Genomic DNA, 25,560 nt, shown 5'->3' on the forward strand with positions numbered 1-25,560 from the left:
GCTTTTTCCTACAAGGTTTTTCTCAATTTTGAGCCCTCTATCTTTTCAGAATCTTCTTCTTTCTTCATTTGATTATCTGGTGCCTCCTTATTTTCACCCTTTGCTTCTGCATAATGCTTTATTACTTCATCCACATTTAACATGTATAAGGGCATCAGGTCTGGGTGTTCACCGAGTATTCTGTTCGCTTCGTCGTCATCAAAGCCTTATGACATGTTGAATGTTTCTGCATGGCTTTGTCTCTGAGCAGGCTTCATTGATCCCCTTGCATCAGAGAGATCAACCTGCACTTTTTGCTTTCCTTTTCTGATGGTGATTCTATTCTTGGCCCCCTAGTCCTGCTTCACCTTGCCATGTCTCAACTAGGGCCTTCCCAATAACCCCTAGTAAGACCTGGTGTGGTTTTGTATGGTGGTAATAACCACTACGTTGACCTTGAAGTCAACTTATTTGATTTTAATTGGGACATTCTTGATGATTCCTTTAGGTACTATTACCCTATTATATGTCATTATTATGTTGAACAGAATGGGCTCCCACTTGAGACCCAATCCCAATGCAGTTTCCTCGGTGATGATATTCACTCCAAATCCTCTATATGTCATTTGCCTGCATCATGTTGGCGCTTGGTGGATTTTCTTTGAGCTGCATCAATTCTGCTTGTCTTTCTTCATCATGCTTTTGCTTTATGGCACATTCTGTATTGGTGTGTCCAGGTTGTTGACAATAATAGCATGTGAAGGTTGTAGAACCACTGGCTCGTCCTTGGTTTCTCCTCTTCTTTTTAATCGCCACTGGAGAGTCATGCCAGAAGTCACTTGAATCATCCTTTTCAGTGGGTGACACTCTTCCCGGGCTTCTTCTTTTGTCTCTTTTCCCGACTTCTTTTTTCAGCCATTTTGTCTAGCTCCACCAAGTCCTTGAACTCTTCTTCAGTTTCTTCTTGTTTTGTGCTAACTACTGCATGGATATTTGCCTTTAGCCCTTGGATAAACCAACTAACAAAAACTTGCATAGAGGGTCAGGTTTGTTCCGCCACTCTTTACCTCAAGCTTAGCAGCTTTATTGCATAAGCTTCCACATCCATATCCTCTTGTCTCGGAGCTCTTTCATTTGATCATAGAGTTGAGTTGCACACTTTATTTTGTGTGGAATCTTCCCAGAAAAGCAGTGAGGACCTCCTCATAGGTTTGGAAATGGTTTTCTTGATATCTTGACACCCACTACATGGCTCTATCTTTGTGGGGTACTATCGCTTGGGCCACCAAGGCTAGAGTGGTCAAGACCTACGAGGAGGATGGGGGAGGCCTTTCCCGAGTCTCCCACCATCGTATTGCAGTAGTATCAGTCATCACAGCCCCACCTGCAGGTGTTTGGCAACAAGGCTTATAGTAGTGATGGGAGATTTGTAGTAGCATAGTAGCCTAGCACATCTAGCGTGCTATAGATGTAGCGAGGCCATCGAGGGTACCCACACTCCGCCACCATCTCAGACCATCAGGAGCATATGTCTTGACATCATTCACACCCTCCGCAGTCAGTGGTGGGGGGAGCTGCAGGGAGGCTCTGACCGCATGCGAAAGCGACGACGAGAAGCCTTCTTTGGACTTTTTAGGCCTGGCCCTTTCTTCATAGATAGAGCGATGACCCCATTTGGCGTTGTTTTCCCCCCCCTCCCCGTATATGAGATAGCCTTCTCCTTATAGAGTGGCCAACCGGAGGAGAAGCATCTCTTTCCCTTACGATCACTTATTTCTTGCCCTTATATGAGGCAAGTTTATATTTAGCCTTTTGTGATTGTACTTAGCCCTTTGTGGCTATTTTTTCTTTAAGTAAGTGAAGGATCTTTTTCCCAAGAAAAAAAAACGTATTATGGTTTGCATCTAACCCAAAAACACATAAATATACAAAATTTAGATGCTTGCATGCCCAATATGATCTACTAGTCCCAACCCTAATTTTTAAAATTTGGACATGTGCATGAGATCTTGCTTGTCCAACAGAAAGATCTTGCAAATAGGTCAAAGTGTGGCCCACTCCAAAACAACACCATATATTGGCAAAGTGAGCATAGGCTTATGTTTCCCATACCCTAAGCTTCCCAACAAGCCTTTAGCCTCGTTAATCAGACACCCAGGTATGCTATATCCATTTTCCTACTGGATACCCTGCTTTTACAAAACTTAGGGTTTGTGGACTGAATCAATTTCGACATCATAGCTGGATAGTATATTCTTTCCCCATTCTAGCAAGCTAAAGACATCCATAATTGGACTCCATTTGCTTGATCAAAGTAGCAAATTACTCACCCGTTGACTTTTTAAAAAGTAAAAACAGAGAGTTGTGCATTGACCACAATCAAAGTGGTCATACACAATGATTCTACAAACCATTACGTCTCTATAGAGCTAAAGAGCTCGCAAATCGGAGTTCGGGATCATATCTAACTAGAAATTGGTCATTTCCCATGACAGTGTCAATGTCAAAGACCAAGGGCATCCATAATTGGACTCCATTTGCTTGATCAAAGTAGCAAATTACTCACCCGTTGACTTTTTAAAAAAGTAAAAACAGAGAGTTGTGCATTGACCACAATCAAAGTGGTCATACACAAGGATTCTACAAACCATTACGTCTCTATAGAGCTAAAGAGCTCGCAAATCGGAGTTCGGGATCATATCTAACTAGAAATTGGTCATTTCCCATGACAGTGTCAATGTCAAAGACCAAGGGCACTTTCAAGGACGTGGTTGAGCATGAGGGTTGTGCTTTGGAAGCAAAGGATGATGCAAGGCAAGATACTCAAGACGTGCAAACTAATGTTGACTTGCATCAAGAGTCACATATACCACAAGGTTCCATTGAGACTCAAGGGGTTGTGCAAGTGATCGTTAAATCATGATCAATAAAGGACTATGAGCTAATTGCTGAAGAAGATGCATTGGGATGAGCAAAAAAAATTCTAATGTTTGGAAAGATTACAAAGAAATGAACTAAAGACCCCAAGCTAATGCAAGTGATGATTGAAGTGGAACAAATGTGCTGGGAATCCCTACCTCATCTCTTAGTGGGCAATCTACAAGGAGTTCACTTCAGTCTAAGTATTTCACTTGAGACCATTATTTCCATGAAGATTCTTCAAGTGAAGATGGTGATGCCAATACGTAATTGAAAGATATGTCTATATGTGCATTGGTGGGGCTGGAAATGAACCAATGGATAACCGTGAGGATGCAAGTGTAGATGAGGTTAATGTAGAACAAATACATAATTCTCTTGATGAGAATGATTATGGGAATAGTTATGCTTATGATGAGAATTTTCTTGTTGAAGAGAATGACTATTATAGGAAACTTCATGAAGGCTAGTCTTGAAGATGAGACAAGTGTTAAAGATCCATATAATGATAATGTGGATGATAGTGGGGATGCAAATGATTGTGATCCATATGCACTACAAGAGGCGGGCATTATCCATGCTTTTTTTTATGCTTTAGAACTAAGTGTAAAATCCCCTAAACGTGGAAATACCCGTCGAAAAAAGTGTTGGAATAGAAACGTCAAAATAGGTGCCGAAATCAACGTCGAAACAAGAGTCAAAAAAGTGATTTTACCACGCATTTTTTGATGCTACTTTCGATGACTATCTCTCGACTGACATTTCGACTACTATTTTGATGGTTATTTTGACTGGTATTTTGACACTTATTTCGACTATAATTTAGACGTTGTTTTTGACGAATGTAGGAAACTTTCGACGTTGTTTTTGATGGATACAAGAAACTTTGGATGCTATTTTTGACGGACGCAGGAAACTTTCGATGCTTATTTCGATGCGTGCAGGTATTATTTTTTTTTTGGCATAATGGTGCATCCAGATACAGTCTTGTAGCTGGATGCACCATTATGCCAAATTTATAGAGTGCCAAAGGCAACTGTACTCTGATGTGAAGAATGAAGCGAATTTCTTGAAAACGTTAGAGAGAGTGCCATAACGTTTTTGACATTACAAATTAGGTACAGAATTCACACAAGTGCAAACAATGGCCGAATTATATTGCAAGATGTAAAATTTACATATCAAGCTCTAATGAGATAAGCCGAAATTGAAATTTACATATCAAGCTCTGGCGAGATAAGCCAAAGTTTGCATACAATCTATATAAGCTTAAAAAAAGATATGAGCTGACCAAAATGTGTATGTACAAGGGGACAGACATGGGCAAGGCCACTCTATGCGGAGCCCTCACTCAAGTTTAAGCATTGATCCCTTCAAAAACCATACAAGAGGCTTTTTTTGGTATACTAAAACAACGATCTAGTATGACAAGGCAAAGCAAGTATACAAATCATAAGGTTAAGGCTTGCCGCACTTACCATATCTACAATACGCCCCTAATTAAGGTTGGTGCCTTCTCGCTCAAGCTTCTCCAAAAGAAAGTATGTGTTATGGCGGGGCGAGCAATGTCCTCCTCTTCTCCTATTTTGTCGGCCGACGGCCAACCACTTAATTCTAAAAGTACCAAAACAACAAGATAAGCGTTGATACTTACAAAGTAGACATAACATCAAATGAAACATACAAGATAAATGTTGATACTTACAAAGTAGACATGGAATGCTTCCTAACCACCCCTTCCAAGGTGAGAGCTTCCTACGCTCTCCATTCGGGGACTTTGGCTGCATCCTCTTGTTGCTTGTAGCATTGGGGATTTTGAGCATGCTTTTGCCTCAAGCGTGGAAAAAAGCGTCAAAATAAGGGTGGGAAAAAGTGTCGAAAAGTACGTGAGAAATAGCGTGGAAATAAGAGTTGAAAAAATAAAATTCCCACGCTCTTTTCGATGGATATTTCGACCACCTTTTCGATGATCGCTACTTTTCGTTCAAATTCAAAATCTTTCCAGATGTTGCACACCCCCGACATTTCAAATTACCTATCACACCGACTACCACCCTCCACAAATACTTAAGAGAGGATTCCCCTCCAAAAATAAGCATTCGTTCCCATTTTGCAAATCAATATGGAAACCATGGACGACGCCCCACCCTCAAATTTTTTGATTTAGAGGAGAAGACACTTTGCCCATGTACTCGCTCCAAATACCAAGTGGCTCGACGTCGACGAATTTGCAATGATCATACCAAAAAATGGGAAATATTTCCGGTGGAGCGATTGGAACATCTAATTAGTGGCAATGCACACTTCAACAATGACAAACCAGTGGATATCCGGCCTGAAGGATGGAGAACAACAAGAGCAGCCACACAAATGAGGTGATCCAACAACCCGAGGAACTTGAGGCGGATTCAGAGCAAATACTAGAACATGACATGGATGACATGATAAATGCCTTACACGATGGAACAGAAGTTCAAGGTTTGGAACACGAAGGGGTAGAAGAAAACACACGACGTGTGAAATACGCTTCCCAAGAAGAGAAAGAGCTATGCAGGCTTGCTCATCTTCCACTATATCATGGAGGAGCACATGTGTGTATTTTATGCGATTGCCTATCCATATTGAACTTGCAATCGATTTTTGGATGGTCTGATACGAGAGTATAAAAACTTTTTGCGTAAGTGATGATATCATATGCAATTAGTGAGTTATGTACCTTTATATGCATTTTCTTAGCCTGACTATTTTAAGTAATAGTTTATTGAAACATCAAATATTGCCAGAAGATAATGAGATGTGAGTGGACCGTAGTCAGCAAAAGCAATGTTGCACTCGATTGGCATGGACTACAACACACACCATGCTTGTACAAATGATTATATTCTTTATCGACAAGAATATAACAACGCAGTACAGTGTCCGCATTGTGGTACATCAAGATATAGACAAGATGTGCAAGGAGAAAGGGTACCAGCAAAAGTTTTACGACACTTTTTCATCATTCCTTGGATTAAAACAATGTTCAAGTGCAAATTCATTTCAGGATTGATGACTTGGCACCGTAACACTAGGTCCACGGATGGTGTTTTATGCGTGTGCCTACAGATTCCCCTGCATGGAAGCATATTGAAGAGAAGTGGGTCGCCTTTCAAGAGGAGGCTCACCATATTCGACTCGGACTAGAGCAAGTGAATCCATCTGGTCTACGAAGTTCATCATATAGTACATGGCATGTTTGTCTAGTTCACTATAATCTTCCACCATGGCTAGTGATTTAGCCCCTTTAGTTGAGGAGCTTCATATTCTATGGGAGGGATTGAAGTTCATGATATTTCCAAGAGGTTTGGACAACGTGCGCTAACATTGAGAGGAATACTTATGTGGACTATGCATGATTGGCCTAGCTATGGAGAGTGCTTAGGTAATACTGTAGCTTGCTAACATATTATGTGAAGTCATGATTGTCATCCAAACTTACCTGCTGCTACAATGTTTTTTGATGTTCTACAGGTCTTTCAGTGTTAGGGTAATGGATGTCCATTATGTGGGCCGCAACTTGAGGTTCGATACTCAAAGTCTATGAAGAAGATAGTATACGAGGGCCACAAGAAGTATCTCCAAGTGGACCATCCTTTGCGTGAGGGATTTCTAGGGAGGTCTCCTCGCATATGGAAGAGCAGTTATTGGAGGACCTTATGGGAGCTGGATCCAACCTGTATACCTCCAGGAATGAAGCATCTATCCATTTTCCATCAACTTCCATACTGGAATGACCTTCTAGTGAACCATCTTATTGACCCAATGCACATTTTCAAGAATATAGCCAAGGTGCTTTGGAAAACCATCACAGGAGCAAGGAAGAGCAAGGCACAACGAGATGATTTACAAGAGGTTCAATGCATGCACCACTTATGGGCCCAAAATAGAGTAGATGGAAAGGTGAAGCTACCAAAAGAACCTTGGGTCATGAGACAAAGGATGAGCAACGGCGTATAAAGAAGTGCATTAGTGAGTTTCATACCCCTATAGGATGCATGCATTGCTTGAAGGGAGTATTTACAAAGGACGATGAGCTTAGTGGCTTGAAGAGTCATGATTGGCATAAATTCTTGCAATTCGTGTTCCTATAGCCATTAAGGATTTCCTCAACGATGACATTAGAGCAACAATTTATAAAATTGGTGCAGTGGTACGTTGGATATCAAGGAAAGAGATTAGTAGAGACACATTGGAAGCAGCACGATTAACTCCATCAAGGCTGTTACAATGGCTAAGAAATACTTTCCAACAAGTATTTTAACCATTCAATTGTACTTGCTAGTTCATGTGGTTGATGAAGTTGCTGTGGCTGGGGTTGTCCATAGCCGATGGATGTTTTTCTCAGAGAGATTTATGAAGACACTTAAAGGATTTATTCGTCAAAGAACTCATCCTGAAGGTAGTATGGCAGCAGGATGGCTTGTTCAAGAATCACTTGTATATATAATTGAATTTTTCAGTACGTCTGATCCTGATATGCCAAGATTATGGACACAAGAAGAAGATGATCGACTAGTTAGGGAAGAGCCACAAGGGAAATGCCACAAGGGAAATGCCACAAGAAGAAGATGATCGACTAGTTAGGGAAGAGCCACAAGGGAAATGCCTTGTGAGAACAATGGATGTAGCATTGCGTGAGAAGATCGATAAATTTAGCATCTTAAACTCACATGCTATGGAGAAATGGATCGAGTGATATAACTTAGTGAAGGCTAAAAGGGACCAAGCTCGTTTGAGTTTTAGAAGGAGTCGAACAACCCGCACACTACCGTACCCAACAGAACTTGCACTTCTTTGAGACTTTCCTTCTAATAAATGGCTCGAGAAAACCATACTACAAGCTATGCTGAATCAATAACACTACAAGGGATCGGGCTCATACCCGCGCTCCTAGCCGCTAAAAATGACGTGAAAAAAAGTAGCGGGCCCGTGTATCAGCGCGTGTATCATCGCGGCCACAGACATGCGTGTAAAAGCGCGTGTATAGCACCTCTCAGACGCGCTTATACACGGGTGTGTAGCCGCGTTCTTTTCACAAACGCGTTGATACATGCGGCTATACACGCTTTTTTTTAATTTAGACGCGCTTATACACGGGTGTATAGCCGCGTTCTGTTCAGTTCAGATGTCTCAAACGCGTTGATACTTGAGTCTATACACGCGTTTCTTTAATTTAGATGCGCTTATACACGCGTAATTGTCAGTTTTGACGCATTAATACACGCGTATTTTACAGAGTATCCGCGTAGATACACGCGAGTTTTAGCAGTTCTGACGCGTTTATACACGCGAACAGAGAGCAAAAAAAAAAATCCAGAGAGTGCTATTTGGTGCCTGAATACTGTTCCAGCATTCCAGCACCCAATAGCACTCTCTGGATTTTTTTTTTTGTGCATTAGACCATCCACGAAGAACATATGCACGAGGGAGATTAAGACAAGAACGACATGAATGCATACATTGTCAATACACGATTCAAGACAGACATGAATGTAATACTATCGATCAATCAATTCAATATTACTATCAAAATTTCATACATGTATACAAGGGAGTCCATATCTCGAAGTAGCCCATGGCTTCAGTTTACAAAAATATATATACAATCACATCCTCAATATGGAATGTGATACTATAAGTCTGAGTACTACTCAGACCCAGATGATGACTCGGTGCTCCCTCCATGCTCAGATGAGCTCACATCGGTCGGAATGTCCGATGAGTAGTGCTCACGTCCACCCTCTGCAGTGGTGGCCGGTGGATCATCAGCAGCTTGTGCCTGTTCAAGTAATATATAGTATATAAGTATATATATATGTAATTCAATAAACCAAAATCATTCGTTTAGAATTTTCAAGTACCTGTCGACCGTATGGTCTCATGGCCATCTCAAACTGCACGTCCGTAATACGTCCCTCGGCTCTGAAGATGGCCCACATGTCACGTCTGCTATGCCGGCGAGCATACGCAGTATCGTGGGTTATGGGCTTCCTCCCCGTAACCCGTCGCTGTATCATAATCAACACAATTTGTAAGATTAAAACAATCATAGAATCAATGAATTAAGTAAACAATCAAATAAAGTGGCAAGATACTTACGAACTCTGCCTCCCATGACTCGACGCCGCCAGATCCGAAATGCGAAGATCCAATGGTCTCCATCTGGATCCGTCGTGCCTCCACATGCTGCCTGCTCTTCACGCCACCCTGTGCTCGTTTCTTTGCCTCCTTCCACTCGCGTTTGTGCGCAGTGGGCAGGTTTCTCGGCAGGATAGCCACCCGCAGCTACATTTAGCCGGTCATCGTACGCGAGTTTTTTAAGGTGAGATCTTTTATTACTTAAGATCTCCCTTATTCGCGTCCTTCCCCATACATCCGAGAATGTAGCATGTGGGGGATTGGGGTACCGACTATGTACAGCCTCTATCACCTCCCCAACTAATCGGCTATTTTGATCTTTAAATTTAATAAAACAATTTCTATATGAGTTTGATACTACCCCACGCATGTACTCCATTACCTCCCTCCCCCTCGCATCCATCACTATCCCGCCCCTATTCGTCACATCATAGCAGACCACTCTCTCCATCTCTCTCATCTCCTCCTCTTCCGAACTGTCTCCTCTAACTCTTCTCCCTCTATCTCCTCTCTCACCGCGTGCCCTACTACCTCCCCCACCTCCCCCACCTCCCCCACCAAAGCACCCGCCGCATCCTCCACTCCCACTCTTCCTACTCCTGCGGGTGGAGTCACGACTGGGGGATTGTCTACGTGACGGTGGCTGTGAGCCCTGACGTGACGGTGGCTCTGAGGGAGCACGTGATGGTGGCTGTGAGGGTGTACGTGAGTGTGTCTGGGACGAGGTATGTCTCCTCGGTGGACGTGGAAGAGGAGAAGCTGCATGCCGTCTCGTCGGACTCGGAGGAATAGACGGCACTGTGCCCTGGATACTCGCAGTAGGGGTATAGACATCAGGCAGGGAAGGAGGGGGATGGGCATACATATACTCTGTAAGCTCAACCGGACCAGGATGGCACCCAAAATGATTCAGCATCTCCATCAGCCAATTGCTGTACGCAAATGGATATCCATAAAGAACCTGCAACAAACATCTTCATGTACATCATGGGCTGTCTCTTGACTCACACAAATATCATCATTCAAGTCAGTTGTGTTGCCTGCAAATCATGAATTCTGAAACGCAGTCTCGTGTATACACCCGTGCAGAAACGCGTGTATACACCCGTCAGAAAACGCGTGTATACACCCGTCCAAAAATGCGTGTATATCCGCGTGAACAGACTCTGCAGACAGATTACACGCGTTTCTACACGCGACCTACAAAAAAAAAAATTCAAAAGGACCGACCCCCGACAAAGACAAAGTGTCCTTATAAAAGGACCATTGTCGCCCCTGTCAGAATCATTCACCCAATCGTGTGCACAGAAGCAAAAGGACGGAGACAAACCCAAAAAGCAAAGAGCAAATAGCATAAACAAATCTGAGGAAAGAGACAAGGCACAGGACAAACTGACTCACCTCTGAAAAAGTGAGTCTTCTCTGCTCCTTCTCTGCTCCCTCCTTCTCCCGTGTGTGCTCCTTTCTCTGCTCCCTCCTTGCTGTTGGAAGAGGCGAAAACAGGCGAAAACGCAAGCAGTGTTGATATATTAGTTCAAAATCTATATTTGGGGAAGGCGGGCTATTTTTAGTTTAAACATACCGTCGCGTTTATAAACGCGTGTATATTCGCGTGTATGATATTTTAGCTCCGTTTATACACGCGTTTTGCAGAAGTTACCCGCGTTAATACACGTAATTTTTAGGAAGTAGCCGCGTTAATACACACAATTTTTAGGAAATAGCCGCGTCAATACACGCGATTTTTATACTTTCATTAAAAACCTATTATGATTTTATGTTTTCTGGTTTGTACACAGGATGTCATCAACCTCTTCAAGCAGTTCTAGGGAAGATGAGACAATGCGTCATCGTAATCGCGATGTGTGGTTGGGACAACGGATCAAATGTATGTGTAATCGATGTCAAGGATGCATTGTACGAGCACGTCGAATTACCTTGAATCACATCTCCATGTATGGAGAATGGAATCAAACTAGTTTAGAGGTGAGTAGATGTAAATTGATGGTATTCAAATGACTCATGGTATCCAAATTAAATTAATAGAGTTGTAATATATAAACTCTAATTGAAGCAGGATGCAGTACCACACCCTAACATGGTACCCTACGCGCGACGAGAGCACGTAAAGCGTCGAGGAGATGATGCTGGAGCTTCGGGATCTATTGTCAGAGATGAGTGGGAAAGGGATGACAATAGCCCTGCACCCCACGAAGTTGTGGAAGAGGAGGTGCTTGATGATATGGTGCGGAATCTTTTTAAGGATGATCCCAAAGGTATGGACGACGATGATATGGAACAAGAGCATCTTTATAAGGCTTCATCGACACCGGTGTTTGAAGGGTGCACATTCTCTGTTTTACGTGCTTCACTTGAACTACTTAATATATAAACAGTTTATGGATGGAGCAATGCAAGTCTTGACGCATTGTTGAAGTAAGCATTCTAACTTACAAATTTGAATTAGTGGTTTAAGGTTTAGGATTTAAGACTAATTATAATTGATGATATTCGATGCAGGCTATTATCAAACATGCTTCCAAAGGAAAATAGACTCCACCTCAAGAGACATAGCGAGGCGTGACATCTCTTGGAGGACTGGATTATGATAAAATACATGCATGCGTCAATGATTGCATTCTCTTTCGTGGGACGCATAAGGAGGCTCTACATTGTCCCACTTGTGGTGAAGCAAGGTACAGAACAGATATGAAGAGTTTTGATGTACCTCGTAAAGTCTTGCGACACTTTCCTATAATTCCTCGCATCAAACACATGTTCAAGTGCAAATCCATAGCAGAGCTCATGTCATGGCATTCCTCACATCGATCAGATGATGGCATGTGGAGAATTCCCGCAGACACTCCTGCTTGGAAGCATATTGAAGATGAGTGGCCCAGCTTTAAAACAGAGCCCAGAAACTTGAGACTTGGCCTGGGTATGGATGGAGTGAATCCATTTGGTTTCAAAAGCACCGCATACAGCGTGTGGCCAGTTGTGTTGGTGAATTACAACCTTCCACCATCAATGGCGATCAAGAAGGGACATCTTATGTTATCCCTTCTAATTCCAGGGAAACATAAAGTCAAGCATATGGATGTTTATCTTGAACCATTGATTGATGAGTTGGAGGAACTATGGAGAGGTGTTGCGGTGGTGGACATTAGTAGGCCTCCCTCCTCTCGATACTTCGACTTAAAAGCAGTGTTGATGTGGACAATGCATGACTTTCCAGGATACAGCGATTGTTCTGGTAAGAATTCTAATTACCTCCCTACTCTATTACTATTGGCTATATATATTAATTAGACGGTTTGACTTTATTATTCTAACTTTTATTTATATTTTAACAGGTTTGAAAACATCGGGTAAACATGCATGTCCTGTTTGTGGCCCTTCGTTAGTACATGAGTATGCTGACGGTTTGTGTAAGACTATATTCGATAATCATCATCGATTTCTCCCCTCAGATCATCCTAAATATGTTGCTAGTAAGAGTAACATTCCTCCACAAACACTTCGTGCAAAAGATTGGAAGCGTATTTGGGAGTCTACAACTATTCTTCCTCCAGATGGCGTGAACAGGTATAGTGATGTTTTTTCAATCTTGTTTTGTGTAGTCTCTAATTGGATTCAAGGTCACATAGAGCAATCCCTTGTGTAGGTACTCCATTTTTTTTCGGCTGCCATATTGGACCCATCTTAAGATCGACCATCTTCTTGATCCCATGCACATCTTCAAGAATGTGGGATCTGGTATTTGGGAACATATTATTAGTAAACCAGACAATGTTAGCGTACGTGAGGACTTGCGGGTCGCAGGACGTATGCGTCAAGCTTGGCCACGAGAGGTGGGTGGGCACGTTCGTCTTCCGCCTGCACCATGGATTATATCAAAGAAAGAGGAGAAGCAGGTAAAGCAGGCCATCACCACTTTGCGTACTCCCACTGGATGCATGAGATCATTGAAGGGAGCCTTTACAACCACTAAGAAAAGAGACGTTGAGCAACTATATGGGTTGAAGTCCCACGATTGGCACAAGATGCTTCAAGTAAGTGTTTTCCAAGTCTTGTACGTACGTTGAAATTAAATTTTGTAATGCCATAAACCATACATACATGTGCTGTTATGTGCGCAGTTCATACTACCTACTAGCATCGACCATTGTGCAAATAAGAGTTTGAAAAAATGTATTTATAAGATGGGCGAGCTTGTGAGGTATGTAAAACCCATGCTCAGATCACCCTTCATTATACCTTGCAAAATGAACGTGCATGAGGTATAACGTACTATTTATTTATTTTTCAGATATGTTAGTTCCAAAGCAATTGATCCAGCCACGTTGGATGATGCGCGTGTTATGGCAGTGGAGGTGGTTTGTTTGGTAGAGGAGACTTTTCCGCGAACCATTCTCACAAGTCAACTACATCTCATTGTGCATTTAGTGGACAAAATTGCTTTATGTGGTACTGTGCATGCACGCTCGATGTTCTTCCTAGAGCGCTTCATGAAGACCTTAAAAGACTTTGTGAGGCAAAGTGCAAGGCCTGAAGGAAGCATGGCCGAGGGTTGCTTGATACAAGAGTCTCTTGTATATATTTCAGAATTTCTTGGTCAGGTGGACAGCTCTTTGCCACGACTATGGAGCAATGAAGAGGACTTAAGGATGACCTCTATTGTGCCTCAAGGAAAAGGACAGAGTAAAGTAATTGACAGAACATTGATTGATGATCTCAATTTCACTTGTATCCTTAATAGTGATGTGATGAGCAGATGGGTTACAAGATATGAGGATGCAAAGACAAAAAGGCAAGCAGAAAGAGCTCTCTTTCGGAGGCAACATGGCTCTCGGAAGGCGTACCCTAAGCATCTAGCAACACTTCCGAATGATATCCATGTTGATTGGTTGCATGAGGAAATGGAGAGAGCAGAGAGCGACGAGGGGCTGCATATCACGGCGGAAGAATGGGAGTATGCACGAGGATGCATGTCAAAGGTACATAGAACTAATGTTTTGCATTAGTTGTAAGTGATTTGCTTTTAATATTTATTCACATTGCTTACACAAATATTGCTTCTATTTTGGTCCAGTGCACTATGTTCAATGCTATATGGTGTGAAGGCAAGCATTTTCGAACACAAAGAATTGATGAAAAGAGAATCGATCACAACATCTTCAATGGCATGTTCGACATCATCTTCATTGCGGCTTGTTACATCCTCCGATGATCATGATAATGAGGATGAGCATGCCATTTCTCATGATCATGAGAATGACCCTACCATTGAGGATGATGGTGATGTTGATGAGGATGATCAGGACATCGATACCATTATCAATGGAGTACAGAATATCGATAGTGGAATAAATTTAATCGTAGCCTTACAAATTGATCAAATGGATATTGATGTTGATCGTTTAGCAAGGATGGATCTTATTGAAGATGAGATCGAACCCTAACCAATCCGTCACTGTACGTTCTAAATTGATGACATTTCTATCATCTCATATGCATGATTTATTTTTGAATATATTTCATTGTTGTAAATGCATGTAGTGGGATTGTGTAATGATGTATACTGTAATGTACTATGAGATGGTTTAAAGAAAATAGTTTTTAATTTTGTAAAGGAATTCAGTTTTTCTCTGCCATGCGTGTATTATTCCGTGTATAGTGGCGTGTATTAATCCGTGTATAATAGCGTGTATTAATCCGTGAATATTACCATGTATAGATGCGTGTATTATTGCGTGTATATAAACGCGTTTATACGCGCGTTGATAAATGCAAACATACACGCAAACTTAAATGCTAAAATACACGCGCCCGATTCTATTCAAATACAGGCGCGACCATACACGCGTTCGTAATTTATCGCGTGTATGAAACGCGTGTATGGCAGCATTGTCTTGTAGTGTAAGTGATGAGGAGGAGGAGCTTGCATATGGTTGTGATCTCCATGTATGTGAGTTAGAGATATCTACGCATTGTCTTTTATGTTGTGCTTTCGTGAATTTATATAATAAAAGTACTTATTTATTGTGCTTGCAGTATCATAAGTTTGGGGCAATTTGGTCACTCGGACGTCACTTTCGAGTAGAAGGAATAGATAAAAAGAGAACAACATTTGATTGTGGTGTGAAGGCTAATTTCATGCAAGAAAGTCGTTCAAGTGCAAGTGATGGCAATACTGAAGTAGGCATGCCAGATTATTGTGGAACAATCCAAGATATTATCAAGGTTGGATTCAGAAAGTTTGATACGTTCATTTTTTATGTGAAATGGTTCAAATTGGTAACTCAAGGGGCGCAAGTAACTGTACGCAAAGACAAGTGTGGATTTCTTCAAGTAGACCGCACAAAGATATGGATTGACCAAAGGGACACATTTGTGCTACCATAGCAGTGTGAGCAAGTCATCTTTGTGGAAGACTCGACAGATCATAAATGGTTGTTTTTGTGATCCAAGTAAATCCACATGGAAAACAAATATCCAGATATGCTGAGGAACTTCCCCGAGATCATGTGATGGCTGAGCATACACCACTAGCACCTATTGAACAAGAGGAAGACATACTAGTTGAGGAATTAGGTGAGCATACACCACTAGCACCTATTGAACAAGAAGAAGAACAAGAAGATGACATACTAGTTGAGGAAATAGGTGAGGCTCACACGCGGAGTTAGGATCGGATGAAGGTGTACTCATTGAGCAAATACATCTTGAACGAGAAACAGACACTAGAGATAATCTAGAAGAAGAAGAGATTCAAGCTGAGTATGATCATGATTCATCGACGGATGAAGGTGTACTCATTGAGCAAATACATCTTGAACGAGAAATAGACACTAGAGATAATCTAGAAGAAGAAGAGATTCAAGCTGAGTATGATCATGATGCATCGACGGATCTCATGCTAGAGCTAGAAGAGGATGATGACATGATGAATTACCTTCTACTACTACAAGACAACTGGCTCCACCAATTGACAACAATGATGGAGTATTTCTAGAAATAGATTTATTTGGAGCCATGGATCTCGCTAAGGATGAGCAAGTTGATGATGAACTTTAATTTCATTGTAAAATAGAGCACTTTCTTAATTGCACCTTAGTGATGAGGAGGAGGAGCTAGCATTTTTTCTCCTTCAAAGAGCATGATGGAATTTATATCCTCCTCTCTCCCTCAGCTCCCCCCCTCTCTCTCTCTCTTTATCTATATCTTTCTCTCTGATCGTCTCTCTCTCTCTCTCTCTCTCTCTCATAGACACATATGCTTGCAAAGAGGTAGAAAGAGAAGGTTAAAACACACCCTAAGATGGGAACTAGCAGATATTATATGTAAGTTCTTTTTTTTAAAAGGAAAATTTCGACTGTTTTTTCGACGCTTATTCCGACGACTTTTTCCACGCATATTTCGATGCCTATTTCGACGCACATATCAACGACACAACCAAGCGTGGAAACTAAGCATAAAAAAACAATGATTCTCTTGTAGTGATGAGGGCATTTATGCGGAAGATGCTATGGGTTACAATGCTTATGAGGATATCTATGGTGTTTATCTAAATATAAACTTAGACGACTCATGGGAGGTCTATGATGGTAATTCATGGGATGGTGACCATAATACCTATGCTTCCAAAATGATGATGATGATGATGCATATCCTTTTGACCCTAGCATAAGTGTGAGGAAGAGCTTCATCAATTATAGTTTTCTTATGAGTATGGGTGGTTCGAATTCATTTCCATATGATCCGGGTGGATGCTATGCACATGATGGATATATGTAAATTTATACATTTGCACATGGAGTTGATGGATGCTATGCACATGATGGATACATGTAAGTTTATACATTTGCACATGGAGTTGATGGATGCTATGCACATGATGGATACATGTAAATTTATACATTTGCACATGGAGTTGATGGATTTCCTTTTGACCCACTTGGATCAGAGAGGAGTGACGGGGAAGATGTAAAGAATGGAAGTGAATTTCCTTTTGATACGGGTGGATCAAAGAAGACTGAAGTTGCCTATGTGTGTTCATCCTGACAAGGATAATCCGGGTGGATCAAAGAAGAGTGAAGTTTCCTATGTGTGTTCATCATAACAAGGATAATATGGCTACACTTGCAAAGATGCAAGTATATTAGAGATTGAGGGCATACATAAATGGAATGAGTGGCACATGTTTTAGCTGATAGTGGGACATATCAAAGATGAATTACAATTTGGTATGCAAAGTTGTGAGTTTGATACAAGTGAGCTTGCTATGAATGAGGAGGGCATGATTCTGTATATGCCAGAAGAAATTTTGGGTACAAGATCAAGTGTCCTTCACAACTGTACATTAGTGGATTATTTGGTCAAATGGCAAGGACTACCTAAGGAAGAAGCTTCTTGGCAACCCGCCTCTACATTAGAAGCGTTTAAAGGGTTGTTGGATGCTATTTGGAAGTCCACCCAACAAGGGTCAAGATTAGTGAATTAGCTTGCTGGAAATTTTTGTAAATTCATTGTGGCAGCCCTATATCCTTGGGTTTTGGATGCTCAGATGTTTAGAAGCTACACAAGGTTCTTATGACATTATGGGGTAGACATTATGACTTGTTTTGAAGGCTTCAGTGTGAGGAAGAGCTTCATCAATTATAGTTTTCTTATGAGTACGGGTGGTTCAGATTCATTTCCATATGATCCGAGTGGATGCTATGCACACGATGGATATATGTAAATTTATACATTTGCACATGGAGTTGATGGATTTCTTTTTGACCCACTTGGATCAAAGAGGAGTGAAGGGGAAGACGTAAAGAATGGAAGTGAATTTCCTTTTGATCTGGGTGGATCAAAAGAAGAGTGAAGTTGCCTATGTGTGGTCATCATGACAAGGATAATCCAGGTGGATCAAAGAAGAGTAAAGTTTCCTATGTGTGTTCATCATGACAAGTATAATATGTGCAAGTATATTAGAGATTGACGGCATACATAAATGGAATGGGTGGCACATGTTTTAGCTGATAGTGGGACATATCAAAGATGAATTGCAAATCGGTATGCAAAGATGTGAGTTTGATACTCACAAGTGAGCTTCCTATGAATGAGGAGGGCATAATTGTGTATATGCTAGAAGCAATTTTGGATACAAGATCAAGCGTCCTTCACAATTATACATTAGTGGATTATTTGGTCAAATGGCGAGGACTACCTAAGGAAGAAGCTCCTTAGCAACCCGCCTCTACATTAGAAGGGTTTAAAGGGTTGTTGGATGCATTTTGAAAGTCCAACAAGGGTCAAGAACAACGAATTAGCCTGCTGGAAATTTCTCCAAATTCATTGTGGACAGCCCTATATCCTCGGGTTTTGGATGCTTAATGCTTGGAAGCTACACAAGGTTCTTATGCCATTATGGGGTAGACATTATGGCTTGTTTTGAAGGCTTCTTGGGCAGTTTACAGCCATATACATGTAATTTTGGCTTCCCATACATGGTGTGAGCATGAGCTTGAAGCTTGACATGAGTCCATTCACATATACTCCATCCATGTGGATTGTGGTCGTACATACCAATGGTTTTGAGGACAAAACGTCTCGGGTGGGAATGGTTTGTAAGAAAGTGGATGGTCTCATATGAATATTGGGCTCAAGGCCAATGGACCATGCCCATGGACAATAATAATTATAGTGTGAAAGGGCTGGTCATGTATATATACCAACATAAGCCATAATTGGGGGCTAACTGGGATAATCGCTTTCCTAATGGAAATTACCCTTTCTTTTCCTAATCATAGACTAATATCTTTCATCTTTGCTAATCTTTGCTGAATCCACGTTTTCTAGGCTAATCTAGGCTAATGAGGCTAGCTACTTTCTTTCATTGAGTGCCTAAGATCGAGAGAGAGAGAGAGAGAGAGAGAGAGAGAGAGAGAGAGAATAATATGAGGTGAGGGACAAATCAGGGAGAAAGGGAGGGAGATATAGTGGGAGATAAGGTGTGTGTGTGAGAGAGAGAGAGAGAGAGAGAGAGAGAGAATGACATGCCAGCACATGCAAAGAAAATAATAAAGACAAACATACTAGTAAGAGAGGGAGAGACAGATTGTAGACAAGCAAAGGGAAAGAGAGAGAGAGAGAGAGAGAGAGAGAGAGAGAGAGAAGGGAAGAGATATGCTAGTAAATAAAAGGAATATTAAAATCAAAATAGTAAAAGAGGGAGAGAGAGAGAGAGAGAGAGAGAGAGAGAGAGAGAGAGAGAGAGAGAGGGAGGGGGAGCGGGAGGTGCAAGGGGAGGGAGAGAGGGAGCGGGAGGTGCAAGGGGAGGGACGAAAAGAGAGATGCCCTTGACAAGGCAAGGTAAAAAATATTTAGTATACGCAACATGAAGAACTAATATAACCAAACACGCTTATTTGTTTTCATCTTTTCTATATATTATACTCATAGTTAATTTGATTCATATTATACTCATATTACACGGGATCAGCTCAGCCGTTGTAAAATTACATTGGCCTCTTGCTTCTTCTGCACGACATGCACTGAAACAGTTATGCATCTGTTCATGAGTTGTCCAGTGGCCTATCAGATTTGGTCTTTTGTCTCTCGCGTTTGGGAGGCAGTAGAGAGGTCTACTGTTTTGGCTCATCAGTGGATATTTGGGATTTGTCGTCAAGTCATTACTTCGGACAGTCACCTTGTGATATTCCATTTCCTTAGATGGACAGGACTTTGGCATATTTGGACTACATGGAATGGGTTCATCTTTGATTCCTTGTCTGGAATACATGGGCACATTCTACGTATCCGCGGTTTGCTGCTTTGGCAGTTTTCTTCTCTTCTCTCAGCTCAGCTACTACTAGATGCAAATGTTATTTCGTTATGGTCTACGACAGCTTGGCTGGCTCATCTTTGATGCTTTTGTCAGGGATGCTTATTTGGCTAGGAGGCTTTCTTATTAGTGTACAGGTTTGCATGGTCATGATCCTTTAGAGGATCTTTTGTGGGGGTTTTTTTGGGGCCATAGGTTCTGTGTGAGCCATGTGGCTGATGTACATTTTTTACATATAATATAAAACACCATTTCACGAAAAAGAGAGAGAGAGAGAGAGAGAGAGAGAGAGAGAGAGAGAGAGAATGACATGCCAACACATGCAAAGAAAATAATAAAGACAAACATACTAGTAAGAGAGAGAGAGAGAGAGATGGTAGACATCAAAGGGAGAGAGAGAAAGATGGTAGACAAGCAAAGGGAGAGAGAGAGAGAGAGAGATAGAGAAGAGAAGAGATATGCTGATAAATGAAAGGAATAATAAAAGCAAAATAGTAAAAGAGGGAGAGAGAGAAGAGAAGAGATATGCTGATAAATGAAAGGAATAATAAAAGCAAAATAGTAAAAGAGGGAGAGAGGGAGAGAGAGAGAGAGAGAGAGAGAGGGAGGTGCAAGGGGAGGGAGAAAAAGAGAGACGCCCTTGACAAGGCAAGGTAAAAATTATTTAGTATATGCAACATGAAGAACTAATATAACCAAACATGCTTATTTGTTTTCATCTTTTCTTTATATTATACTCACAGTTTGATTCATATTTGTTTTCTATATATTATGCTCATAGGTGAATACTCAGATTTTATTGTAGGTGCATTGAATAATGCCACGTTAGGTGCATTGAATAATGCCACTGACGTGGCATTATTTAACGCAAGACCTTAGGTGCCCCTTGCACGTCTCACCATTCTACACCTCGCGAGACCGCCTCCACATCCCTTTCTCTCCATGTCTTGCCATTCTCCCGCTCGCCCACCTCCACAACCCATCAGCGATCTCATGCTCGTCCGACTGCCCCTCCTCCTACTCCACGTCCCTCCCTCCTCCTCACCAACCACCTTCCACATCTTTCTCCCCCCTCAATCAACCTCCAAAACCCAGCCCACTCAACGCGCCCAACAAGCACCCCCACCTCCTCCTCCTTAAGGCTCGATGGAACTCCGAGAGAGAACAGTCCATCGTCAAGGACGTTGGTCTAATAGAGAGAGCGGTTAGGCGTACAACATGCAGGAGCAAGCACGAGAGAGACCGTGCGGAAACCCCACACAATGTGGCTATGCATTCTAAAGAAAAGCAATCAAACTAATAATCACCCGAATTATGAGGGTTCCCTATTCCTCAAAATAATTAATTAACCACAAAAAGAACATTAATCAAACCTACAAAAGACGCACACAAATTAATTGATGCCCACAAAAAAACGTTTTGGGGCCTTATTGCTCGTAGCTTGATGCTCCTTTCATAGTAAGCACAACCAAACAAAAACCCACTAGCGTTGACGGATTGGCCAGCCCAATTTGCCGGCTTTGTACTTTATATATAGTATATATATATATATATATATATATGGGAACCTACTGCACATCGCCTCCTTAGATTTCCCAAATATTAATATTTTCCTGTAGGCTGATCAAGCGAGTTACTGTTGTGTGATCACCGCTGTATTCAAAAGCCCCCAGCTAACAGCACAAAGTCCTCCTTAGATTTCCCAAATATTAATATATGGGAGCCTACTGCACATCGTATCAAGTCCTCCTTAGATTTCCCAAATATTAATAATTTTCCTGTAGGCTGATCAAGCGAGTTACTCTTGTGTGATCACCGCTGTATTCAAAAGCCCCCAGCTACCAGCAATATGGCCAGCCGCTGGCTCCTCGCATCATGCCTGCTACTGGCGCTGATCAGCTTCAACGCCACGCCGGCGTCTTGCCACAACAAGAAGATCAAGGCCGGCCCGTCCCACTACAGATTCTACCTCCACAACACCGTGTACAGCACGGCCGTGAATAACACCTACTTCACCTCGGTGTACAGTTCGCCCCCTCCGGGCAACTTCTCCAACCCCTTCTCCTTCGGCGTGGTGACCACCTTCGAGGCCCCACTGACGCTGGGCGCCTCCAACCGCTCGGCGTCGGCTGGGGTGGCGCAGGGCTTCTACGTGCTGGACAGCCAGAAAGGCTTCGTGCTCTTCCACACCTTCACCGCCACCATCGACGATGGCACCTACAAGGGCACCCTCACCATCATGGGCCAAATCGTGGAGGCCCAGGAAGTGCGCACCCTCACCGTCGTTGGCGGCACCGGCGACTTCCTCCTCGCGCGCGGCCTCGTCACCAATCGCCTCGTCGAGATCGTGCCGGTTATGCCTGCCCGATGGATCCTCTCCTTTGATCTCGACCTCTACTACTACTACTACTAGACCACTTGTGCCTGTCTTCCTCGATAACTCATTGCTTTTTTCACAGTCTTCCTCAATAACTCACCTTAGGCCTTGCTTTTTTTTCTTTAATTAAAAACCAAGAACCTATAAGGCCCCGCCACATCTTCTAGACGCCCCGATGTAACCAAAACATCAGTATTCTTTATTCTTCTAACTATGATCTCAAATGCCTAGTCAAGTAAAAGAAGTACATTTACATCAAGTGAGCTTCTCAACATACATTCCCAACACCTCCAGGTTTCATATCAGAGCACTCCTCGAAAAAAATGTTTTTTTCAACCCTTAAAATTAAAGGCAATGCGTAGGCTTATTTAACTGGGATTTAGAATTGAAAATCACTAGAAATCGTACAATTGCCGGGATATATAAATAAAATATGCAAATTTCAACCATTAAAATTAAAGGCAACATCAAATTTCAGCCGGGATTTCTAAGTTTCAGCCTAGAAAATTACACTACGAACTGGGTTATGTGAGCACCGAATCAGAGCATGAAATACAACACTAAACGTACAACTTTTGATTCATGAAAATAAAAAGGTGTGCCCACTAGGCGTGTTTATTTTTAAACAAGAGTACAGTACATGAACGTGCATGTGTTCAAGACTCGTTAGGTGTATAAAACTAAACGTCTTTTATCTCGTGTGCCCCTTGTTGAGGGCATCCTATATAGCTCCTTACAACATCCTATTAAGCCTTGAAAATCTTCAAGCCACTTTGATACTTTGGTTCTAGACTTGGTGTAGGAACATCTTTGTTTAGTCCTAACCATTAATCCCAACACACATCAAATAATATTTCATAATCTATGCAAGAGAACAAAATATGAGTCCTCCATACCTTGGCTAAGGTCAAAAAATACCGATATGATCTCAAAACAAGAGCAATGAACTATTTTTTGTACAAAAGACAATCTACGTCACTTATCCTTAGAAGGATAAGAGTTTGTATACACAGCTATATCTCTTCATAAAAAATAGAGGTAGTTATGTGAACATTTAAAGAAAGACTAACACACACCACTATAGCTACAATACTATACAAGTCTATTTATTATATTACACATGGATCCAACATCACAAGATACTAGCTCCATAATAAGTAAAAGGGAGTGTGAGAAGTGGTTGTCATCTCACGGTACGAACACGATTCATGAACGTGGCTAGAAATGTGATTATACACGGTGCAGTTATACATGCGGTCAAGCCATGAGGTAGCCATGTATTTAGCCGCATTTTTAGCCATGTATTTAGCTGTATTTTTAGCCGTACTGAAACCCTAGGATAATCTTGAGGGCATAGTTGTAAAACCCTCAGATAATCTTCTAAACCTGAGAGTAGAGCAATGTTGCAAACAATACAAGATAGTTATTACTATCCAAATTCTACTTAAACTTGTCAATCTAACAATCCTCAAAAGTTATATAACAATGAGATAAATATATTGGTAATAATAATTAGTTCGGGTTTCCCCTTACTAATTATGTATTGAATCAAACCCATACATGTCTATGAGTCTATGTTAAGATCCATGGCCCCACATATCAACAAAAGGTCTACACAACTAGAAGCATCATCCTCCACATCACTAGCATCCTCTATTTGCTTCATCATCTTGGACGTGGAAAGCATCTACTTGATTAGTAATTGTGGTGGTGTCTGTTTCCCTCCTGCTTTCTCTGCATTTTGATCTACTTCCAGTGAGGACCAATTAATTTGCATGACATGACTAGCATCTTCTGATGCATTTGCTTCACCATCTTGGACGTAGGAACTATCTACTTGATTGGTAATTAGATGTTGTATCTACTTTTCTCCCTATTCTTTTAAATCTTGATCCATCTACATTTGATCTACTTCCATCAGCTCATCCATAAGCTTCTTAACCTCCTCACTTTGAAATATCATTTTGTATTAATGAGCAATTTGTATGATGTAGCACCACTTAGTACCATTTAGGCTTGGTTCAAACACAATCTATTTAAAGAAACATGAAGAGAATTAATTACATATACAAAAAAAGTGTTTATTACAACCTTCACTTGGAATTTGTTTGATGGTTACATGTTCACAATGTTGAGCTAGCACAAATGTGCTTTTTTCATCTTACCAAATCTTGGTAGAGTCAATTGCCATAAACCCATTTGGATGTCTAATGGTTGTGCATGACGACCTCGACATACACGACGCGGTTATACATGCGATGAAGCCATGAAGTAGCCATGTATTTAGCTGCATTTTTAGCCGTACTGAAAACCTAGGATAATCACGACAGCATAGTCGTGAAACCCTCCGATAATCACGACAGCATAGTCGTGAAACCTTAGAGTAGAGCAGTGCTGCAAGCAATACACGATAGTTATTTACTATCCAAATTCTACTTAAACTTTTTAACCTAACAATCTTGAAAAGTCATATAACAATCATATAATTTTATTGGTAATTAGTTCGCTTTTCCCTTCACTAATTATGTCTTGAATCAAATCCATACATGTATATGAGTCTATGTTAAGATCTACGGGCCCAATATCAAGAAAAGTTCTATCCCACAACTGGAAGCATCATCCTCCACATCACTAGCATCCTCTATTTGCTTCATCATCTTGGATGTGGAAAGCATCTACTTGATTAGTAATTGTGGTGGTGTATATTTCCCTTTTGCTTCTCCGCATCTTGATCTACTTCTAGGGAGGACCAATTAATTTGTACGACATGACTAGCATCTTTTGATGCATTTGCTTCATCTTCTTGGACCTAGGAACTATCTACTTGATTGGTAATTAGATGTTGTATCTACTTTTCTCCTTATTCATCTAAATCTTGATCCAGTTGCATTTGATCTACTTTCATCACCTTATTCATGAGCTTCTTAACCTCTTCATTTTGAAATATCATTTTTTATTGATGAGTAATCTGTATGATGTAGCACCAATTAGTACCATTTAGGCTTGGTTCAAACATAATCTATTTAGAGGAACCTGAAGAGAATTAATTACATATACAAAAAGAGTGTTTATTACGAGATTCCTTGGAATTTGTTTGATGGTTACCTATTCACAATGTTGAGGTAGCACAAATGTGATTTTTTTATCTTACCAAATCTTGGTAGAGTCAATTGCCATAAACCCATTTGGATGTCTGATGGTTGTGCATGAGGACCTCGACATACCACTTTGAACCACTTGACATTCAATATATGAATTTTTTAAGTTGTTAATT

The 25,560-nt window shown here is 41.3% G+C and overlaps 1 protein-coding gene across 1 annotated transcript; it reads left to right on the plus strand.

Annotated features, from left to right (window-relative positions):
• The first annotated feature begins 21,576 nt into the window (after positions 1-21,576).
• Positions 21,577-22,322, plus strand: LOC147632364 (dirigent protein 6-like). The gene has a single exon (XM_086806956.1). The coding sequence runs from the start codon at positions 21,759-21,761 to the stop codon at positions 22,320-22,322; it is 564 nt and encodes a 187-aa protein (XP_086663082.1). The 5' UTR covers positions 21,577-21,758.
• Positions 22,323-25,560: the final 3,238 nt, after the last annotated feature.

Source organism: Cibotium barometz, chromosome 13, assembly GCF_041138505.1.
Source record: "Cibotium barometz isolate CiBa-2024 chromosome 13, ASM4113850v1, whole genome shotgun sequence".
NCBI lineage: Eukaryota > Viridiplantae > Streptophyta > Polypodiopsida > Cyatheales > Cibotiaceae > Cibotium > Cibotium barometz.